This window comes from Sceloporus undulatus, chromosome 3, assembly GCF_019175285.1.
Source record: "Sceloporus undulatus isolate JIND9_A2432 ecotype Alabama chromosome 3, SceUnd_v1.1, whole genome shotgun sequence".
Taxonomy (NCBI): domain Eukaryota; kingdom Metazoa; phylum Chordata; class Lepidosauria; order Squamata; family Phrynosomatidae; genus Sceloporus; species Sceloporus undulatus.
Window position 1 is genome coordinate 113,918,166 of NC_056524.1, and position 23,321 is coordinate 113,941,486.

The 23,321-nt window shown below is 38.0% G+C and overlaps 2 protein-coding genes across 3 annotated transcripts in view; one reads left to right on the forward strand and one right to left on the reverse strand.

The window, feature by feature from the left end:
* The window catches only part of UBAC2 (UBA domain containing 2), a 104,896-nt gene that overhangs the window by 53,388 nt on the left and 28,187 nt on the right, over positions 1–23,321 (reverse strand). The window lies entirely within an intron of this gene.
* Positions 1,094–8,753, forward strand: GPR183 (G protein-coupled receptor 183). 2 transcript variants are annotated; one of them, XM_042458089.1, is made up of 3 exons: positions 1,095–1,591; positions 4,519–4,627; positions 5,462–8,753. In XM_042458089.1, the coding sequence occupies exon 3, from the start codon at positions 5,493–5,495 to the stop codon at positions 6,546–6,548; it is 1,056 nt and encodes a 351-aa protein (XP_042314023.1). In that variant the 5' UTR covers positions 1,095–1,591; positions 4,519–4,627; positions 5,462–5,492; the 3' UTR covers positions 6,549–8,753. The 2 variants fall into 2 exon arrangements, with proteins under 2 accessions (XP_042314024.1, XP_042314023.1); XM_042458090.1 differs by lacking the exon at positions 4,519–4,627 and having other exon boundaries at positions 1,094–1,591.

The following is a 23,321-nucleotide window of genomic DNA, read 5'->3' on the forward strand; positions in this document are numbered from 1 at the left end:
TTGGCACCACCACTGCTGGCACAAGCTATTCTGTTTGATGTCAGAAATGAGGCACCAAGTCTCAATCACTTGGTTGGGTACCTTACTGTGACCCCAGAGGGAGAGGCTTGCACCAGCAGGGGTGGTGCTGAGCAACAGACCAGGAAATGTGTGTACACAGCTGCCCAACACTGCTGCAGAGTTCTCTGAGTTTTCCTCCAAAATCTGGAGAAAAAAAAGGCAAGTTAAAAAAAACAGTTTAAGGGTGGGATAGGGCAGATCTGGTGAAGAACTGGCCGTATGTTGTGAAGATAGTCTGCATTTGAATCGAGGTTTGGCCCTGCATTGTGAAGACAGGTTCCTGTGAAAACAGGATGAGACCATTTTATTTGGCCCATTTAGATGAGCCTTGAGTTGTGGAGTGTTTTCAGATCACAATGAGAATTCTAATTATTGCATATTATTAAAATGCTTCATGCCAAAGAAATGCAGAATTGAGTGTGTACTACTAAACATCTAATAAACACAAGATGAAATAAAATAAATTCAAATGTTATAAAATGAAGAAGTACACTTCTTGCATTGTAAACTTTTTCACCAATATATTTCTATGTTTATACTGTTAGAAATTCCAGTTATACCTGAATGGGGCAAACCTACTGACAACCAAAGAATTACAGTTTTGAATTCTGTTTATGGAGGAGAGGGGACTCTGTTCATGGCAAGTGTACACTGTGTATGGGTAAATGTTTTACAGTGGCCTCCATTGTCGGTCAACCTCTATGTATATTCTGCCAAAGTGCATATGGAGAACTAAAATGTCCTTTTGCAGTGCATGAGTATCAACAGTAAAAGCAATGTACTGAAGGGCGATAGTGCCAGGAAGAGAAAAAAATGTCTAGAGAAGAGAGGGAAAAAAATTCTATATTGTTGTCTAGAGAAGAAAGGAAAATATCTGGAGAAACTGATAACAGAGAATTATCACTTTGACCTATGTTTTGCTTCTATTGTTAAGGCAAGACCTCCTCCCTATTTCATCTGGGAATGGGGAAGAACCAGAACAAGTAACATATAGCTGACACCATGTCATCTAGATTGGTCTTAGTTAAAGAGCCATTACGATGGTAGGATGGAGGTAGGAAGGTTCTGCCTCCCTTGCAGCAGATAAAGAATTTATGATACTTGCATCACTGAGCAACGCCGTTGGCAGCTCATGTATGATAAGGCTGACAAAGATGTGTAAAGTTGTATAAAATATTATACATTTGAACTTACTTTCATGGAATACCACAACTTGTCATTTTATCATTTAAAAGAACACAGGTTGTGAAGCAAGATTTTGTTCTACAAAAGCTACAATATACGTATTTTTAAAGACAAGTCTTTAGCACACAGAAAGAATCATGAAAAAAGTGAAATGAATAGTTGTTCTCACTTCCCACATTTTTTTTGAGGTATACTTCAGCTATAGGGAGGGGAAATGCCATCAACGCCATAAAAGGGTAGTCTGACCAAATCATTCTTAAGAACAGCATACAAAGGGGAAACAGTTACATATGAAATGTGTGGCAAATACAAACACAACAGGGAAGATTTCATGAACTACAATTACGTGAGTATTGATGTTATTACCTTTTAGTCCCTTGGACAAAGACATTTAATAGTTATAAGGTGTCAACAAATAACTTAAGAATATTTCTCATGCAGCAGTAATAAACAGTAGCAGAGATCAGGATCGCAGTCAAGTCTAGTGCAACAGAATCCATCAGCATAATTTATATTATTTAGCTGAGAGGGATATAATCAGAAGGAAAAAAAGGTATGCTTAAAGTAAATATTTGTTCTAATTTTTTAAAAAACAAATTCTGAGAGGATTAACATCAGTATTATTTTTTAAAACAAAATATATCATTTGGCAAAGCCCTAATTCATCTCACATGCTGTATTGGAAAAATACTACAAAAATTGCATTCTGATTCAAGACAGATATTTATAGGACAAAGGATAAGTGTTTACAGTGTTTATTAAACTATTATTTAATTACTGTTGATGTTTAAATATGTGATAATATAAACTTTAAATTCTACTTCTAATAAACATTTTCTTCCAAACACTTTTTTATTTCATGGAATTTTATTCCCTTTAACTAAAACAGCTTTCCTTGCATTGTTGTATTCAAACATTAGAAAGTTTTTTTTATATGCTCTGTCCTTCCACTTTAATCAGAATAAATATATATATATTCAGAAGTTTACTGACAAGTCAGTTCTGCTGAGTTCAATGGATCTTATTCCCACACAAGTGTGCATAGGATTGCAGTCCTAGTGATTTGCTAAATATGTTTTCATAATTTGCTATCCTTTATGCTAAACTAATACAAACCCTACCAAAAAAAATTAACGTTGTCAGTGGTTCAAAAAATAATTTTTGGCAGATTAACATACAGTACTACACTTTGTTACAGTGTTTTAATTTGTTTATTTATTTATTTATTTTTATTTTAACCATTTTCAAATTGTGCAACTGTATTCTATTTATACAGAAGAAAACCAGTGTTTTCAATGGTCTTAAGGATGAGTAAATATGCACAGGGTAGACTTAGTAGCTGTCCTCTTTTCTAATAAAACTTAAAATTATACCATTTAAAAACAGTCTGCCTTTCACTTAAACAGGGTATAGAGTTTGCCTGAAATCTCCTCAATAGTCAAGTCTTATCTTAATGGACCAATATGGAAATGTTGGGGTAATGGTTTACTTATTAACACTGACCAGTATTTCCATGCAAACAAGGTCCAAAACACACTGCAGAAATAATCCAGTTTGACACCACTTTAACTGCCCTAGCTCAGTGCCAGGGAATCCTGTGAATTGTAGTTTATTGTGGCACCAGAGCTTTCTGACAGCGAAGACTAAATGTTTCACAAAACTAGAGTTCCTAGAATTCCTTGGTAATAAGCAGGGCAGGTAAAGCGGTCTCAAACTGGATTATTTTTGCAGTGTGTTTCGGATCTAGGTCAGAAAACTACATTAGTTCAAAAAGATAAAAGTGATAAATTATACATGTTATTTTTATGTTTTCCAAAATAACTCAATAGAATTTCTCACTGAATAATGTTTAATGCATGCAAGTACTCATTTTGGCACCTAAGTGAGCTCTCTGGATTCATGTCAGCAGGTCATAGAACTAGTTCTTCACAGCCCATACACTTTAATACAACATGAAGGCATATATCACCAACTGCTTCCACATAAAACAAATATACACTCAACTGAGGGTGGGGAACATTTGGCCTTCCAGATAATCTGGACCACAACTCTCATATATCCTGTGCTTGGTAGGGAACATGCAAACCGAAATCTTAAAAATCTGGAGATCCAAAGGTTCCCCACCTTTGGGTCCTATCCTATCATCTTATCCTCACTTTTGCAATAATGTCACGTGGATTTGTGTTTATAAATCTTCTATTTCATGCATAATCTTTTGACATTTTGACAGAGCTCTTTTGTGCAATCTATTTCTGAAATGTTAAAATGCCGGTGCATTTCCTCTATTGTACAGTAGGCCCTTGGTATCTGCTGGAGTTTGGTTCCAGGATCCCCAGTGGCTACTAAAATCTGTGGATGAGCAAGTCCCACTAAATACAATGGCATAATGAAATGGTGACCATTATATAAAATTGCAAAATCAGGGCTTGCTTTTGGGAATTTGTATTATTTTTGTATCTTTTCAAGCCATGGATGGTTGAATGTGGATTAAAAAATTCATGGACACAGAAGGCCAACTGTACCTAGTCTTTTAAAACCTACCTAACACAAAATTTGGAGGAGCAGTGGTAGCTAACCATGGTTCCTATTAGAAGGTTCCTGACACTTGAAATTTAAAAAAAAACGGTAGGAGTTGTGTCAGAAAAGTCTCTTCCTTCCTCTTTTCTGCATCTGTTGTCCTTTTTCTAGTTTTCTTTCCCAAGCTATGTTCCTTTTTGTTCTTGCAGTCAAATTCCTCTATAATATGGAGCAGTACATCCTATGCATGTCTACTGATAAGGAACTTCTACTATGTTCCGTGGGGCTTACTCTAGGAATAGCATGCAAAGGACTGCAGCCTGGCTATACACATGGTGTTCTAGACCTACTGAACACAGTAAGACTTTACAGCAAATATGCAAGGATTGCTATTGCTTTTGAAGGTACATTGGAAATGCCATGGATGTTCAGAGAAGAGAAAGAATACACTCTTGTCATCTAAGACAGCTAAAGAAATGCAGAAACCATTTGACAACAAATTGGAGCAATATCCTGTTTAAAATAGTACTGCCACAATTCAGCTATGTAATAGTGTTGTTAAGCAATTTGGATTGCTTACTACAGAACACACTAGTCACAGCAAAGTGCAGAACTTCATGTAAGTCTGGAAGCTGAAAGCCACATAACCACTTCTCTTGCTGTTACAAGACAACACATTAAAAAACAACCTAGATAAAGTAGGCAAGCACACATAAACATTACATCTTACTCCTTAATTACTCTTACTCCACACAGGAAACCAAGGATATCCCGCTGTCTAACAAAATGCCCTTCAATCATGCAATGTGAAGAAATTACTGGAGGAAAAAGTTTGCACTAGAAAAATAATAAATACAAGAACAAGGTAATGTGGTAGTACACAAGTGGCAAAGTTTTAAAAGTATTAGTAAAATAAGGAGGCACTGTGCTGAATGTAGATGATGTGTTTGCTGTTGTTGTGTGCTTTCGTTTCCAACTTAAGACAACCCTAAGATGAACATATCACTGGGTTTTCTTGGGAAGATTGGTTCGTAGGGGGTTACCTTTGTTTTCTTCTGAGGCTGAGAGAGTGTGACATGCCCAAAGTCACCCACTGGGTTTTCATGGCTGAATGCGATTCAAACTCTGGTATACAGAGTCATTGTCCAATGCTTAAAGAACTACAACACGCTGGCTCTCTCAGAGGAAATAATGATAAATACTTCCTCCTTCTTGGATTGTTTGCCCTATTAGCTATTCTCAAGCTAGCAATCCTCATGTCTCATTTTTCATTCACTTATTTCTAACAATACATCATTGATCCTGTTCCAAAGACTAGTTTTGCTTACTAGAGAGAAGTCCTTTTCTTATGACTTGGAATCTCCTCCAGGTATTGCTAGGCATTATTACTACTACTCTTTAGGCAACAGTTCATAGTATTTGTCAAGATTTCACTGCAGTACTTTATCTGTACTGCAGTCTAACTTAATACTGTCTCAGCTTATTGCTACAGATAATTGTTTTAACATTATTACTGTTATTTAGCTAACTGTGCTTTTAAATTATATTTTGTGCACTGTGTGAAGACTTTTTAAAGTGGGTGGACAAAATGTAAGCTACCACGATTTTCCAAAATGCCTAGCTACCATATTAAATGTAAACAGACACATGATTGCCTGTATTCATCAAAAACGTTTCCATTTCTTCTGCTGTTTTCTAGACTTCCTGAACTTCCTGGAGATACACTAGCTATGGCAACAATCTCAGCAAGATCACATCAAGCTAACAATACAACCTGTGATCTATATGAACACAAAGATTCAGCACGTATATTTTTACCTGCATTATACAGTATTATTTTCATAATTGGAATACTTGGAAATGGACTTGCACTCATGGTGATAATTAAAAACAGAAAGAAGTTGAATTCTACCACTATTTACTCAACAAACCTTGTTGTGTCAGACATTCTTTTTACTACAGCTTTACCTGCAAGAATAGCATACTATGCAATGGGTTTTCATTGGCCATTTGGAGAAGTGTTGTGTAAGCTCACAGCTCTTGTCTTTTACATAAACATTTATGCAGCTGTGAATTTTATGACATGTTTGAGTGTTGACAGGTTTGTAGCTGTGGTCCACCCTATACGAACCAAGATCAGAAGAGTCAGATGTGCCACATACATTAGCTGTTTTGTGTGGTTTTTTGTACTTGGCCAAACTCTCCCGTTACTTACTTATGAGATGTCAAATAAAGAAGAAAGTAAGACAACGTGCATGGAATATCCAAACTTTGACAAAATGATCAAACATCTTCCTTGGATCCTCCTTGGTGCCTGCTTACTTGGATATATAATTCCTCTTGGGGTTACACTAATCTGTTACTCTAAAATTAGCTTCAAACTTTGCCAAACTGCAAAAGAAAATCCTCTAGCTGAAAAATCAGGAACAAACAAAAAGGCGATTAATACTATTATTTTTATCATTGTTGTCTTTGTCATCTGTCTCACACCATACCATCTTGCCATTATTGTGCAAATGATCAAGAAACTTGTGCTTCCTATTATTCCATGCAGTCATCAACAACTCTTCCAGAAGACTCTCCATTACACTGTATTCCTGATGAATTTAAACTGCTGTTTTGATCCTTTCATCTATTTCTTTGCATGTAGAGGATACAAAAGGACAATAATGAAAATACTGAGACGTCAAGGAAGTATTTCAGTATCAAGTGCTGTCAAAACAGCAGCTGATGAAAGCTCCCGTGACATTGGAAGCACACAGCTGTCTCCCCTTCCAAGACAGTGAAAGCACAATAAAGTGCACATGCTATCTGAAGCATACATCCAGTATCTTGAGTTCAGAAAATGCTGATATTGGCAAAAGCCCCTCCAAGAAACCAATATTCTAGGTTTGGAGGGTGATGTGGTACATGCCACAGCAGCCACAGCAAGAAAACCAACAACTAACATTTACTTTCATGTTGTATGTTTCCCCATAATGTTTTTATCATGGAGCATAACAGTGTCCTGTATATTTCTGTATTTCATTCTTCATAAACCAACAAGAGATATGAATCACTTTATGAACTAGTTTTCTACCAAAAAGATAAATTAGTATTAGACTGAATGTCTCCACACACTCTTGACTCCTGTGGCTGGCACCATAGCAACTGAGAGATGTAAAATGAGGTATAGCAAAGGAAATATTTGATAATATTTACTTTTTCATAGGCAGCAAATGATATGAAATCATATAATTGGGAAAATAAAGGGTTTTCAGGAGAAAGTATCTTGACTGTTTTATGTCACTTTCAAAATATTATCAAGGAGCAACAGCTAAGTAACTTATTCCAAACTGGTGCTGCTTTCTTTTCCATGCACAGTCCATTTAGGATCATAAATGTTTATCGGTATGTATTATTGATAGCCCCTGGGCTAATCCCATTAAATAGTGTTTCCCACTGGGCAAACTAAGAACAACCACCACTAATCCTATCTTCTGTGCTAATGGTGCCTTTTCTGAAGGTGGGGGTGGCAACTGTCCAGTCTGCCCATATGATTCCTCAACAATCACATAGTTCCCATAAGAATATGTTTTATACATATCCAAGAACATGTGTTACACTAAGAGCTCAAACAGACAACAATCAATGAAAACAGGAGATTCTAAAGCCAGGATATCACTCAGAAGGGGACTTTTTTGTTGTTGTATGGGAAGTCAGTCCAAGCAAAAAGGGAAAAAAGACCCCTACTCAGTTAGTATCCAAAAATAATACAAAGATAAAATGATAATAAACAAAAGGGAGAGGTGGGTGTGTTCTTACACATGTTCAGCAACATCTGCACCCAGAAGTTCTTTGTTGTAATTTGTATTTACTTTACATACTGGTTGTTGTTTTTTTCAATTGGTTTGTTCCTTTGTATCCTGATCCTGGACCATTTTTTGTATGCTTCTTGTACGTACATGCTTTCATCTCTCAGCATTAGAAAGCTATTTCTTGGATCAGGATGAAATCTTTTGTTTGGTTTTTGATCTTAAATATGTATACAGTAAAGACAGTTGTGTTTCGGCAGCAACAAAACCAAAATAACTTTGCTGGGATAAGAAAAAGCATATGAAATGCTAAAAACTGAACAAATATGCAAAGAAAAAAGTTACCTCTTTCACTAAATAACAGAATACCAAGTACAAAACTCAGACTTCGAAAAATCAGTTTAAAATTATCTCTTCAAAAAGGTTTTTTTAAAAAAAGAATAATATTTGAGGCAATGCCTATTACATAAGATTTATCCATACAGATGAGAATTACTGTGGTATGAGGTAGTTCAAAGTTTTACAAGGCACTAGCGTTCTAGGCAGGAATCCCAGCAGCAGGAAAAACGGGAAATGGGGTTTGGATGGCAAAGGCGATCTATAATATTTTTAGAGACAAATCAAATGAAAATTGGCTCGTAGGTTTCATTACAGTTCTCGTATTTCCTGATGCTATAAATGGGTGTGGAGCAGGACCTAAAAACAGTTATTCTGTAACAGACAACGAATATGGGCAGCTGTTCATGCAGGTGTGCAACAGTGGCAGAGTTCAAACTAGTAGAAGAACAGGAGCCAATGCTCTTACCAGTTCCTGTGCAGTTTCTTCCCATTTAAAGACAATGTACAGACAACTACAATGGGTTAGAAATATTTCTATGTTTAGCCTACTACCTGGTAAAATAAAGAGGTATTCAAAAGCAGCCTACTGCTTAGCCTTTTGCCTGTTTTTAGGATTGAAACTCCCAAGTCAAGAAGGGTTTTGCTGTTTCTCTGGAAAAAAAATGTAGTAGTAATTGACTTCTCTTCTTTAGACCAATATACAGATACATCAATCAATTAAAACAACCTATTGGCAAAATCCAATGAATGTAATTTTTAACTTGTTTATGCTCCTACGCTTTTCCTGAACATGAAGAAGTTAGGTCAAGAAAAGGGGTAAGTCATCAGTCAAGTGTCCAAGTCTATGTGCTTTTTCAACCACTGCTATAATACTAAACTTCATGTCAAGTTGAACATTTGAGATTAATATAATAAAGAATTATATAAGTGGTTCTTTTAAATAATATCAACCATTAATTAACCTAAGACTGATGGCACATGCTGTTCTAAGGGGGGTGGGGCGGGAATGGACTTCCATTCATGCAGCAGTCTTATGTTCATAGGATACTGCAGGGATTACATGGACTTCCCAAAATGCTCAAATGCAAAAGTGACCAGAAATTCACTTTTCATTTTCAAAAACAGCATTTTCCTGCTAAACAATGCAGGAAGAGATACAATCTATTTAAAGGAGAATTATGGCTCCTACAAGTTTCCAGGAGAAGTAATTGACTCCTTTTTTCTTTTTTTCAGAGAAAGGGCAGTCGCTGGGAGTCAGGAATTTCAAAGAAATATCTCTGAGGAACCATATACAGCTCAAGAGACATAATTTGCCCACTCTGGCATTAAGACTTGGCCTTCAGGCCTGACAGATTTGCTCACCATGGCACTGAGAACTTAACATGTCCTTAATATTTTCACTGCAGTCAAAAAGACTTTAAAAATGTGACCCAGAGAAAGCTGAATAACTTTAATATTAAGCCAAATCAATATGAGATAGTAGAATAGACTTAAATAGCAATCCCCCCTCCCCAGGAACGTCTGCCAATTGCTGTAAGTCTCAATGGAGATATTTATACCAGTTTGAACCCACTTTATCTCCACTGGCTCCATACTATTGAATCCTGGGATTTATAGTTTTGGGAGGGATACCTACCATTCTCTGCCAGATACCAATAATGTCTCAGCAGGCTACAAGTTCAAGGAATCCACCAGGTGTAGCCATGACAGTTAAAGAAGAATCATAGTGCTAGAATTACATAAGATGAAAGATCCCTACTACATGACTCACAACAGTGTGGAATTAAAAAGAAAACTAATAAGGTAATGCCTTTAAGAAAACTGGCAATGTTTTTAATTTCATCTGGAGATTGAGAATGGTATGAAATTGCTACAGAGCAATCTATAAATAAATAATAAATAAAATTTTTATTTATATCCCGCCCTTCCTGCGATCAGGGCGGCTTACAACAGAGATTAAAACAATCCATACAATACAAAAGATTAAAATACAAATACATCAGCCCTCCATTAAAAATAACAGGCATAAAAGCCCCATAGCCCAACCTCTTGGCCACGGAAGAGCAATTGCAAGAATTGTCCAAAATGGAGGCTACATCTAACACCCTCCCTGTAAATAAATAGTTGAAACCAAACCTAATCATGATTCTAACAGACCCATCAAAATCACTAGATATAAGTTAAACTGTTACTATCTTAAATCTCATTAATTTTATGGCTCTAGTGCAAACTACTGAGGAGTTGTGTATTTTAGGTTTAAGATTAAAGATTTATTTTGCAATGAGGCTTGAAGGGGGAGGAAAAGCATATCCACAAAAGCTAAAACAAATGTGTGAGTTTTGCAATGGTCAGCAGTTCTTACCACTACTGAAATAGAACTCAGACACACCAGATCTAATGTCAGTCAACAAAATTCTATTCCTCATAAATAGTAATCGTGTCAACTGGAGAAGAAAGTTTTAGTTCCTATCTACTAAAAGTAACCCTATCAGTAAAAAAGAGGCTTTGCTAGGCTGTAGGATTACTTGCATTACATGGAAGGAAGAACTGATGATGGTTACCTTGTTGAAATTTACCTGGAATAAATAGGGGGAAATGTAACAACCAAGGAGAGACATTTGACAGCTGATCACTCTGAAGAAATGGGTGGATTTATATCAATCTTAAGCCCGTTACAGACGGGCAAAGAGTAAGTGCTGCTCACGTACTAGGGTTAGAAAGGGGCGTCCTTTCCGGACGCCCCTAACCCTAGTACGCACCGAGTGTGTACAAAATGGCAGTGCCCATTCTACACGGGAGCCGCCATTTTGACATCGCGGACGCCTAGTGTCCGCACATCGCACAGCAGAAATGACGCCACTAGTGCGCCATTGGCGCTTTGCAATGTCATTTCCGCGCCGCAAGAAGAAGCTGCATTTTGCAGCTTCTTTTTTGTTGCATGAAGGAGCCTTGAGGTTTGGCCGCTGGGGCTCCTTCGCGCAGCAAATGATGGCGCCGGCAGACCGCCCTTTTTAGGCAGTCTGTAAAGCGCCTTAGTGACACTGTTTGTGTTCTTGGACACAAGAAGTAAAAGTAGTATTATATGCATGTGTCTGTCTTGCCCCCATAGTAGCATCATAGAAACCAGTTTGTTGGATATCAGGTGACATTTCTTAGTGCTGATGCTGTAGAGTAGACAAAGGTGCCTGTCCAACCAGGATAGGAATAACAAAGGTTATGCCTGACTGTAGAAATACCCTTCTTTTCCCAACCCTTAAGTATACTGTTAAGGCAATTTCCAACTAGTTCCACCTTCTGAAAACCACAAAATGGTTTTATAAACATTCTAAATATACCTGACAAATTTTATGAACTCTCCTCCAGGCTATCTGAACTGTGACCTCCATCCTTCCATAATGAGGCAAATTGTTCCCACAGTCACTTTATCTATAGTTTCTCACAAGCAAGAGCCCTCTCAAAATCCACCCTATGCCCATATTTTATTCTTTCTCTCACATATTTTCTTGTAGATAAGGACAGTTGGACCTTCTTTGTGTGAGTGTGCATACCACCCAAAGAAGTTTTGCCGCTGCTAGTAACACACAATAACAGCAACACATATTTATAGATACAATACACAACCATCTAAATGCATCTTCTCCTAAAATCAACACTGAGAGAATATATCTGGTCAGCATACATCAGTCTCAAAGGAACACTAGTACTGTTATCCTTATCTTAGAGAATGGAGGGAATACCTTTTGTGAGGCCATGGCTGGGTTAAGTTATAGATCAAAAATCTGCATTCTGTAACTCCTTTTTGTACTGTTACAAAACACAAGCTCTTTTTCTACATCCTTTAGCTTTCTGGACAGCTTGAGATACTACACAACTCTTTCCTTAAAGACCATTTTTTGTTTTGTTTGTTAACCCTTGAGTGTGACTCATGATGACCCTGTGAATGAGACATCTCCAAGACTCCCTATCTTTCATTGCTCTGTTTGGGCCCTGCAAACCCATGCCTGGGCCCTGCAAACCCATGCCTCAACCCTACTGGTTGAGTCCATCCATCTGTATGCAGCCTTTCTTTCCTTCTTCTACCCTCCACCTTTCCTAGCATTATTGTTTTTTCTAGTGATCCATGCTTTCTCATTATGTGTCCAAAGTCTGACAGTCTCAATTGAATCATCTTGGTTTCCAAGGAGATTTCTGGTTTGATTTTGCTTGCCATTTTGACTGTCCACAGTAACCTCAGCACGCTTCTCCAGCACCACATCTCAAATGCATTGATTTTCTTTCTGTCTGCTTCCTTTACTATCCAACTCTCCCATTTGTACATGACGGTGGGGAATACAATGCTGGGAAAGATTCTAATTTAGTGGTCACTTGTACATCTTTACTCTTAAGGATCTTTTCTAGTTCTTTCATAAGCTGCCCTACCCATTCCTAGTCTTCTTATTTCTTGACTGCACTCACCTTTCTCGCCAGTGTTTGACCCTAGGTATGGGAATTTTTTTACTATTTCAATTTCCTCATCATCTAGGTTGAATTTATGTATTTCTTCTGTAGTTATTATTTTTGTTTTCTTTATGTTCAGCATTAATCTTGCCTTTGCACTTTCTTCTTTGACCTTCCTCAGTAACTGTTCCATGTGTGTGATGTCTTCCACCAGTATTATTGTGCCATCCGCATACCTTAGGTTTTTGATGTTCCTTCTTCCTATCTTTACTCCTCCTTCTGAGTCTAACTCTGATTTTTTTATGATGTTTTCAGCATATACGTAGAACAAATAGGGTGATTGGATACAGCCTTGCCTGGCTCCTTTACCTACTGGGAATAACTCTGTTTCTCTGAATTCTTGGTACAGATTTCTCATCAGGACCATCAGATGTATTGGCACCTGCATATCCTTGAGTGCATTCCATTCCTTTTTGTGATTTATACAGTCAAATGCTTTGCTATAGTCTATAAAGCAAATGCTGATCTTCTGGAATTCCTTGATGTGTTCCATTAGCCATCGTATGTTTGCAGTGCGGTCCCTTGTGCCTTAGAGAACACTAAAAAGCTGGTGCCTGGTGAGCAACTGATACATTAACTGTTCTACTAATACATTGTGGTTGCAATCCAACATCCACTCAGTGTCACATAAATGTCCACATGTGGATATAAACTACATCAACACTACACAACCCACATGTGACTAACAAGATGCCAGCTTATAAGTTACAACTGGTATAGAGCCATAGGTTATGCTGATGATGGAACATAACAATGTAATATTTTGTGGTGAAATGCATGACATCTGCATACATGTATTTTGCATGTCATAACAGATTTCACATACTTCTAAATATTAACCAGCAATCCCTCTCCAGCACCTATAAATAGTTGTTAAAGCAGTGTAGTGGCTTAAGCTCCAGCCATCTGCTTGCCATTTACTCCTCTGTTAATACTAGCAGAGCATTACAATAGCTTGAAAAGGGTTCTATCACTGCTGCAAAGAGACATGAGTTGTCTGCAAAGTCCAGATATCTCAGAGAAATGTCTCATGATCTCCCCTTGTGGCTTTATCATGAGTAAAAAAGAGGAAGGAAGTGTAGTGACTAAGCTTGGCAGGCAGCAAGCAGATGATGACCTGAAAAAGCAGGATACCACCCTTCAGAAAACTCCAGCAGTGCTTTCAGCTGAGATCAGTGAACTAAATCCTACAAACAAGGTAGAATGTAGCAGCAACAACCACTAAGCCATATAGAAATGTGAATTTTAACTGGTTAACAGGTGAAATTTGTATATGAGAAAAATCTTAGAAGAAAAGAGTATATTCTGATTGCAGATGTCATGTCATCTCTGAAGAGAATCGCCTGTGTTAAGACCTTTCCCAATGGTAATTTATATTTAGATCTAAAATAATTAAGTTATTTTAATAAGTGCCACCAAATTAATCAGAGACACCTTTTTAATAGATCAATGCTATTTTTTAACCAATTCAGCTAAACTTTTAAAAATGAGTAAAGTATGCTGGAATCATACTCCTTATTACAGGTAATATATTAAAATATCCCAAAGAATGTAAGGTGCTTCATGCAGGAAAGAGAAACTCAGAAGAGTTTAAATGCCATTGTAGCCTGTCACTCATCCATGGACCATGGTTTCTATAAACTTGGCATATTAGTACTATCAACAGAAGAGCAGCCAATTGTGCTGGAAGAAATCTGGCCCTTACTTGTGGAAAGTGCAGGAACAGACTGCTTACTAGTGATAAAGGCAAGGGGATAGTAACACAACTCTGCAGAGATCCCTTTTATTGTATCCCAAAGACTCCACTATTGAGGAGTAGCAGAATCCTGAAGCAGATAACTGTTCTGTAAACTAGCCCAAGACAAGTCATAGGTGCACTAGAGATACCACAATGAGATCAACACTAAAACAATGTGTAGAAGTGAGTTATTATCACTGTGCAAGAATTCCAAAGATCTGAAAAAGTATCTTTATGAACCTAATTAGCATTTAAACTTGTTTAGTCTTGGGTCTGTTTGGTTCTTTCTTTCTTTAAAATTGCAGCTCCTCATGCCAAAGTATTTACAAAACTGATTTTCAAAAACATTTTGGGACATATCATGGGGCATTGGCTAAAATATGTGAAGTTCATGGTCTTGATAAAAGTCAGTCTTTGGAATTGACTTGTCCTGTCAGTTACATTTTAAAAAATTTATACACAAATTCAAAGAGAGCAAGAATGGTGTAGTGGTTTGAATGTTTGCTTATGACTCTGGAAACTATGGCCTGGAATAGACGGGCAGGAAAAAGAGTCTCGATCCTGCTTTTTCCCAGGATGACTCAAATTTGAGCTCAGCCATGTAAGCCAACTAGATGACCTTGGGCAAGTTGCAATCTCTCAACCTCAGAAGATGTCAATGGTATACTCCCTCTGATGAAACTTGCCAAGAAAACTGCATGGTAGGTTTGCCTTAGGATCGCCATAAGTCAGAAGCAACTTAAAGGCACGCAACAACAACAACAACAACAACAACAACAACAACAACAACAAACTCAAAGCTAAGAACATAGGCCCAATACAGACAGGCAGAAAGGAGCACTGAGATACCATCCCTTTCTGCCACACACAGAGGCTCTAGCAACCAAATGCCACAGCCTCTGGAGCCCAAAAAAGAACCCACTCTGTTCTTTTTAGGGCGTGCACACAGTGCCATTGGTGTCATCGCACACACTGATGATGTCCACACAGCGCCATGCTATTTGGACACTGCACCACACATACGTCATCATAGCGGTCCCCATGTAGATGGGGGCATGCCATTATGGCGCGGTATGATTCGGGAGCATGCAGTTGCTCATGCTCCTGAACCCTAACTTCAGCCCCAGGACAGCACTTGTGGCCCATTTTTATCAGGCCATAGTGTTTGAAATACTTCTAGAGCTATTTTCATTACAATCTGCATTTTAATTCTCCAAATCCTGGATGTTACACAGCCATAACATCACCTTATGTGTAAGAAAAATGGCCCAGAAGTTTGTGGAAATACTAGAAACACTTAAGAAAAGCCTCAAATGAGAAATCCCCTGAAACTTTCCAACAAAGATCAGACATGTTCAGTAACAGAGAATGCTGGTTAATGTCATGAAGAAAAGTAAAACTGTGTGGGAGTACTGTATTAAATTGGATCTCAACTTTCCAAGCAATATTAGTTATAAAAGTATAATGTTATCTCTCATGAAAAAGAGAGAAGCAAAGATCTACCTCAGTTAATAAAATAGATGTGTTCTTGGGCTTTTTTAAAACAGAAAACGTAGTACCAGAAAAATAACATGGAAAAAGTAGGGAAACAACATTAAAAAGTTCACAAAAATAGTTCAATATGTTTTGGCAAATTTGTTATTCAAAACGAATAATGTGCACACGTGAAATGAAAAATCAGACAGGAAAACAATGAATTATTGTGAAAGACTATGTGAAAGCTACTTCTAAAATGCATTCAGGGATTATTTCTTTCTTTCATCAGCCTCTGTGATTTCCATTTTGGTGGCCAAACATATAGAGGTAGGGTTTTTAAACATGCTGAAGTTAGCTGGTGAAGCAAGCCAAACTGTTTTTCTTTCTATTTTGCTGTTTATGCATGCTCAACATGGGATTTTGGAAACAGTTACTGTCTACTTTGCTTGCTGTAGGCAAGAACATACAACTAAGTAGGACAGAGTAGAGTAGAATCCCATTATTTTCCAATTCAAGCTTTCATTGCATTGTTTACTGTAGAAAAGCCATTTCAACCAGACACTAAAAGTCTACATTTCTTCAGTCTCCCTTTACCAATCTCTCAATTCTGTTGCCGCTAAAAATCTTCCAGCTAGATAGAAGACAAGAAAGAAAATGGGAGTTGGGCAGGTGTAAAAAGACTTTGGGAAAAAAAGCTTCCTTGTCAGAGGTTTTGTTAACAGAGGTATGCCTGTACTATAACACTTGGGGAAAACATAAGGTTTAAAGAAGCATGAACAGTCTCTAGGAAAAAATATACTTTGGGTTTCATGCTGGGAGAAAGGAAGGCTATAATATGTAAATAATTAATAAAAACTGTTTGGTGGCCCTCCCAAACCCCAAAATCAAAACCAAAAACCCACATCCTCAATAAGAGCCCAGAGAAGACCGGTCATGTTCAGTGAGCACAGAATGGTGGCTCATTGGGAGAACAGAAAACCAGAGTGGGGTGGAATGGAATTAATGGAATGGCAAGAAACATGGACATTTCATATTGCAGCATTTCATGGTGTGTCCTAAATACATTACCACTCCTTCCTGGATAAAACAAATCAGTGTTTGAACTGAAAAGGTGATTTTTAACACACATTTGTTTTGAACTAATAAATCAATGTCATTCCAGTTCTGCACAAATGTATAAGAATTGCCAAGACTGCTACTGCTACAAGATGTGGTTTGTGTTTTGAAATGCTTTCTGAGAAAGCCAAACGATATCATCTTCAATGTCTTTTACAAGGTGATAAACATCTGTAGCACATGAGAAAAGGAAGTGAAGGTGCTGTATAAATCATTTTTTTTGACAAAACATTGTTACTTCAATCAGTCATCTCATTACCCCTTACCAGTAAATTGATTTTTTAAAAAAATACTGATTGGTAGTAGATTTTGAGACTTGCCAAAATGCACAACTAGTACCACCACATGGCAGTAAAATGGAATTACCAAATGCTTTTTCATTTTGAAAAGCGTTTGTTCAGAGACTATGAGATCCAGGCACTGGGAAAGCATCAAATATTAAATCTTGTTGCAAAAGGAAGGAAAGAGGGAAGAGGAGGGGGAAAAAGGTATCCAGCAGATAAGTCATTCTTCCTTTACAAAGGTAAACAATATGGTTACACAGTAATGTAGCTTCTGTATTCAGAATTTGCAAGGTATCATTATTATTTTGTTATTATTGCATAGGAAAAAGTATTTTTGACACAGAGAATTAGACAATATTCATGTTAGTCCCAAAAGATGTTCAAAAATTTCCTTTATAACTGGAAGTAAGACAGCCCTTATCTTCCTTGCCAAAGTGAAGAAATCTTCAGGTATATTCTTTCCTTCTTAAAAAATTATTATCCTAGTTTTACCAAAATCTTTAAGCACTTCTAATATACAAACTACTCTATCATCCCTTTCTTTCTCATCATAACAAGATGCCCATCAAGCAAATAACAGACAAATCAGACAAATAACTGATATCACCATTTTACTAATGGCAGAGAGGGACTAGGATCATGGGCCCATTCACACTATATAGCTGCTGTTTGTTGTTTACTGCCTCAACTCATGGTGACCCTATGGATGAGACATCTCCAAGCCCCCCATCCTCAACCACTTTACTTAGGTTCTGCAGGCTCTGGCCTGAGGCACCTCTGGTTGAGTCCATCCATCTTGCATGTGATCTTCCCCTCTTTCTACTGCTTTCTACCTTCCCCAGCATTGTTCTCTTTTCTAACGAGTCATGCCTTCTCATGTTGTGCCCAACAGCCTCTTGTCCTAAGTACAGATTTCTCATCAGGATTATCAAACGTAGTGACACTCCCATAACCTTGAGAGTGTTCCATAGGTTTTCATTATCTATGCCCATGATGGCGAACCTATGGCACGCTATTTGGCCCAGCACCCAGTGGAGAAAAGGTGGACCTGTTCCTCCTCCTCCCAGACTTTCCCAGCCACCAGCTGCCTCTCCGGAGCATGCCGGGAAAGGGACAAGGGGAGAAGGAAGAACAGACACACACCTGTTCCTCCTCCTCCTAGACCTTTCCTGGCCTCCAGCTGCCTTTCCAAAGATAGCTGGAGGCTGAGAAAGGCATGGGGGGGGAGTCCCACACTGGAAGTCCTGTGCCTCAAAGGGCAGAAGTCCCACCTGTGGAGGGTGGAAGTCCTGGCACCGGCACCAGGTAACACCCAGTGCTGGAATAACTTTTACTCGGCTCTGAAAAGGTATACTATCACTGATCTATGCAGTCAAAGGTTTTGTTATTGTTAGGAAATGGTTAAAAATGTAGTTTTGGTATTTATATGTTAATCATAGCAGCAGCAGAAGCAGTCCATGCGCCACAAGTATTTAGTACAGGACTTAGTTCTGAGCTTCTAGCAAATAACTAATCAGTAGAGAAAACTATACTTACTACAAAGGTCCCTAACGCTGACCCTCATGTGTGCGAGTAAGAAGAACAACATCCTAAGAGGACAGGCTTGTGGGCATCCATGCTGTCTGAAGGTGAAGAGGGAAGAAGAGAGATAACTCTGAACAAAGGATTGTAAATCTCTTAACTTCTGGCAGAATGGGAGGGGGCTTGGAAGTGACCTCTTCACACAGTCACACTGACCAAGTGACAATAGAGATAATCTATGTGGGTATGATGAAGATGACCCATCCTTTCTCCCAACTCTGTAGCTACAAGCTATTGCTACAAGCATTGATGCTATATTCTTCAACAGCTATAGTCTACAAAGGACATGCTGATTTTTATTACAGCACTATTATTCTATTTTAGCTGCCATGGCTGCATCCTATGGAATCCTGGGGTTTGTAGTTTGCCAAGGCACCAGAGGAACTCTGGCTGATAATTCTAAATTTGTAACACTGTAACTGTATAGTGTTAATCAGCCCTGGGTCATCAATAGAGGGATGACTGCATGTCTGAACAGGTTCTCGATGAAGGCCCTCCTCTATCCCAGAGGTGCATGTGTTGTCCTTTTCCACCAGTCTCACCCACCTGCATGGCATCCCTAGCCTCCTATAAGTTATTAAATATCTGACTGATAAAAGAAAAATGTAAAGATATCAGTAGTTTTGGCAACTATATCAGAGTGTATAACCTCCTCTGCTTTGAGAGTAGACTGTGATGCTGGTCAAAAACTGCATGCTTATGCATGTACATATCCTTCCATACCTCTTTTCTCTTACAGCCTTCTTTTCATCCTCTCCCAAAATGTCCAATGAGCAATTTGTATGAGGGTGATTGGAGGAGGGAGCTGAGAGATAACTACATTGTTGCTAGCATTTATAAGGAAAGAGGGACCTATACGCATTCAGAGGAAAACTGACAGAAGAATTGGGAGGGATGGGATACATGGCAGCCATGAAAGCAACATTTAGGGACTTAGAAGACTGAACACTATATTCATAGGCAGCCCACTAGCTGGCTATGGCAGCTTACCACTCTTGTTGCTTTTAGAAAGGACATGAAGATACAGCTTAACAACTAGGCCTTGTAAGCACTTTTCATTATTGTGATGATTTTAATGGTATTTGCTGTTTTAATTTATTTTTGGTTGCTTGTTAAACACTTTGAGCACTTTTTTAAAGTGAAGAGGCAAGGCAAAAATATAATTAAAATAATCAAACCAAGGTATTAGCAAATGCGTTTTTGTAGTGTGTGCAAAACTGTGCAAACAAGACTTGTAAACACCTGATAAATTAATTGTAATTAGTAGACTGGATTCAGAGTCATGAGTCATAGGTTGAGAAAGCCTGAGCTATATAAAAACAAATATGGAGGACTGAAAGGTGCAGAACAAACTAATTAGCCTGAGATATATCAGGCCTGAAAAAATTATGGTCCACCAGATTAATAACAGACCAACATATGGTTATCACCCTGACATATGGTTAATACCCACTTACTAGCTGTTCAGGTTCTGCAGTACGGAACTGGGAGACAACCAATCAAACCCTTTAGTGAGTTTGCTTGGCTTGACAGATTACAAACTGCATGTTTTTGGTAACTGCCATCAAGTTGATTTATGACACTTTGGCCCCATGAATGAAAGATCCCAAGTCATCCTATCATCAACAGCCCTACTGAGGTCTTGCAGACTCAGGATACAAGACTGAGTCTATCCAGCTGGAATGCAGTCTTCCTCTTTTCCTACTGCCTTCTACCTTATCAAGCTCACTTTTCTAATGAGTCATATCTTTCCATGATTTGGCCAAAGTACAACAGTTTAGTCATTTTGGCTTCTAGGGAGAGTTCAGGCTTGATTTGCTCTAGGATCCATGTATTTGCTCTAGGATACATATCTTTTTAGAAGTCCAGGGTATCTGTAGAACTCTACTCCAGCACCACATTTCAAATATTAATAATATTAATATTAATAATAATAATAATAATAATAATAATTTATTTCTGCTTTTTCGCAAAGGAATCAAAGTGGATTACAACAGTATAAGAATAAAACATCGTAAAGTTAAAAATTAGTTAAAAAGAACAATTCCATATCCCACCTGCCCCTAAGCATAAAAAAACATTAATCAAAACTTTAAAAAGAGATTAAACAACAAGAAAAAGTAAAACATTCCAATGGAAATTCACTAAAATTGTGGTTAGATTTGGGCGAAAAAGTGTCTTCATTGGGGGGGGGGGGGGACAGGACGAGGCCAATGATATCATCAGTAAGGGGAGGCTAGTCTAGCAAAGCTAATCTGAAATGGGTTGATTTTCTTCTTATCAGATTTCTTCACCGTCAAGCTTTCACAACCACCAATTGTACATTGTCAGCTGCCTTCAAGTCGACCCTGAAACATGACGACAACATGGATGAGCCTTCTCCAAACCCCCTATGCTACACTGTTCTTCGTAGGAACTGAAGTTTCAGGCCCATGGCCTCTCTAATGGAGTCTAGATAGCCATCTTATATATCTTTACACTTCAGGATCTTGTCTAGTTCTTTCATAGCTGCCCTTCCCATTCCTAGTCTTCTTCTTATTTCCTGAATGCAGTCTCCGTTCTTATCAGTGTTTGATCCAAGGTATGGAAAGTCTTTAACTATTTTGATTTCCTCATCATCTAAGCTGAATTTATGAAAATCCTCCGTGGACTTTACTTTTGGGTTTTTTATGTTCTGCAGTAAGCCTGTCTTTTCATGTAATCATTATAGTTAATGTAATGATTTATCAGCAGTCTGTTTTATATCTGTACTAGATACTGAACAGTAGAGGGCAATAGTCTAACACTAAAACCTCTACTCATTTATGTCAAGAAACAATGCATAAATACAAACTTTAAATTCACCCAAGGTTTTTTTTTTTAAGTGTGCATGGTGAAAAACAATTTGATCCAAATTTATCCATCAGGTTTTCAAATGCACCAAGTGGCAAAATCCAATGGGTTGAGTGAGAATAGCCTAATGTAAGTCCATGATCCTATTAAAGTATGCTATCTAACAATCACCAAGGTTTTATTGTGAGCAGCTAGTGACAGGAGACTGGGGCAGCAGGTGTTTTGATTCTGTTGGTGAATCACCCACTTCCACCATCTCCCTCACTGACATGACAGAGGTGATCTCAGAGGTAGTGCTGATTTCCTCCAAATTAATTATATTTTGAGAGACTGATTAAACAGTCCAAACTCAAGGGACCAGAAAAACCCCGTAAAGCTTGTGCCACTAGAGCTAGTGATCCTGTCAAAAGACTCCTTCTGGAGAGCTCTGTGAGGCAACTAGAAGAGTGGGTTGTATTCTAGTTTATGTCCAGGAGAAGAAAGGTCACATGTGGTCAGATCAATAAAAGTAGCTCCCCTCTATTTCTTCTCAAAGTCCAACTGCAGCCAAGCTTGAATCATGTTTTAAAGAACATGCAGGCAGGTGAGCAGCATGTAAGAGAAGAAAGTTAGAGAAGAATCATAAAATCGTAGGATCATAGAGTTGGAAGAGCCCACAAGGGCCATGCAGTTCAACCCCCTGCCATGCAGGAACCCACAATGAAAGCACCCCTGAGAGATGGCCATTCAGCCTCTGCTTAAAGACCTCCATTCTGAGCAAGTGTGTTCCACTGTCCAACAACTCTTACTGTCAAGACATTCCTCTTTATGTTTAGGTAGAATCTCTTTTCCTGTAGCTTGCATCCACTGTCCCGTGTTCTAGTCTCTTGAGCAACAGAAAACAAGCTTGCTCCATCCTCAATGTGACACCCTTTCAAACACTTAAACAGGGCTATCATATTGTCTCTTAATCATCTCTTCTCAAAGCTAAATATATCCAGCTCCATAAGTCTTTCCTCGCAAAACCAAATAAGAACAGCTTTATCTTTGCACCATTATTTTTGAATCACCCTGTATATGCATATGCATAATGAGGTATCTTGAGATGGGACCCAAGTCTAAACATGAAATTCATTTATCTTTTATATACAATTTATACACAGAGCCTGAAAATAATTTTATATATGATCCTAAGAGAAGAGTGCTGAGGATACCATGAACAGCTGAATTTTTCCAACACGTCTGAAGACTAAGAGATGACTACAGAAATGGTGGACGAAGAGTCAGGACCAAACCAAACAAAGATAGATTATATTCTACATATAGAATATTCTAAATATAGAATATAGAAGATTCAATCTATATATTCTATTCTCTCTCTCTCTCCTATATTATATTCAAACAAACCTAACTATTCTATTCTGTATTATATTCAAACAAAGCACTTGTATATTCTGTGCCTTTGGCAGCAATGAAGATATTGTACTCTTCTGTCACCATTAAATCAGTGTAGTGTTATCCAGTTCAACTGTTTCAATTGGTGAAGGCAATGAAAAAGAATCATCAGGAATTTGTTGCAACAATTAAGTCACAGCATCCTTCTGGGACAGCTAGTTAGAATGAAATCTGGAGGGAGCACATTTCAGTAGGTCTAATCCTATCTCTCTGGACTTTCCTAGATGGTCCTAGCAAGACAGAGGTCTTGTTCGGCAGTAGACAATCTGATCCAACATTAAGAGTTTAGTTTAGTCAGGGGGTGCTGTGCTCCCCATATTTTTTGGAAGGACTGAAGTTTTGGTCATCAACAAGTGCATGGAGAACAATATCAAAGGATATTGTCACTCAGAGTAAGTATAACCAGATGAATAATTCAACTGCAAAAATTCGAATGTTAGTGGGTATCAAAGATTACCAAATAAACCT

Coding starts and splice junctions, on each gene's coding strand:
- GPR183 (XM_042458090.1), top strand. CDS start 5,493: ATGGCAACAATCTCAGCAAGATCACATCAAGCTAACAATACAACCTGT.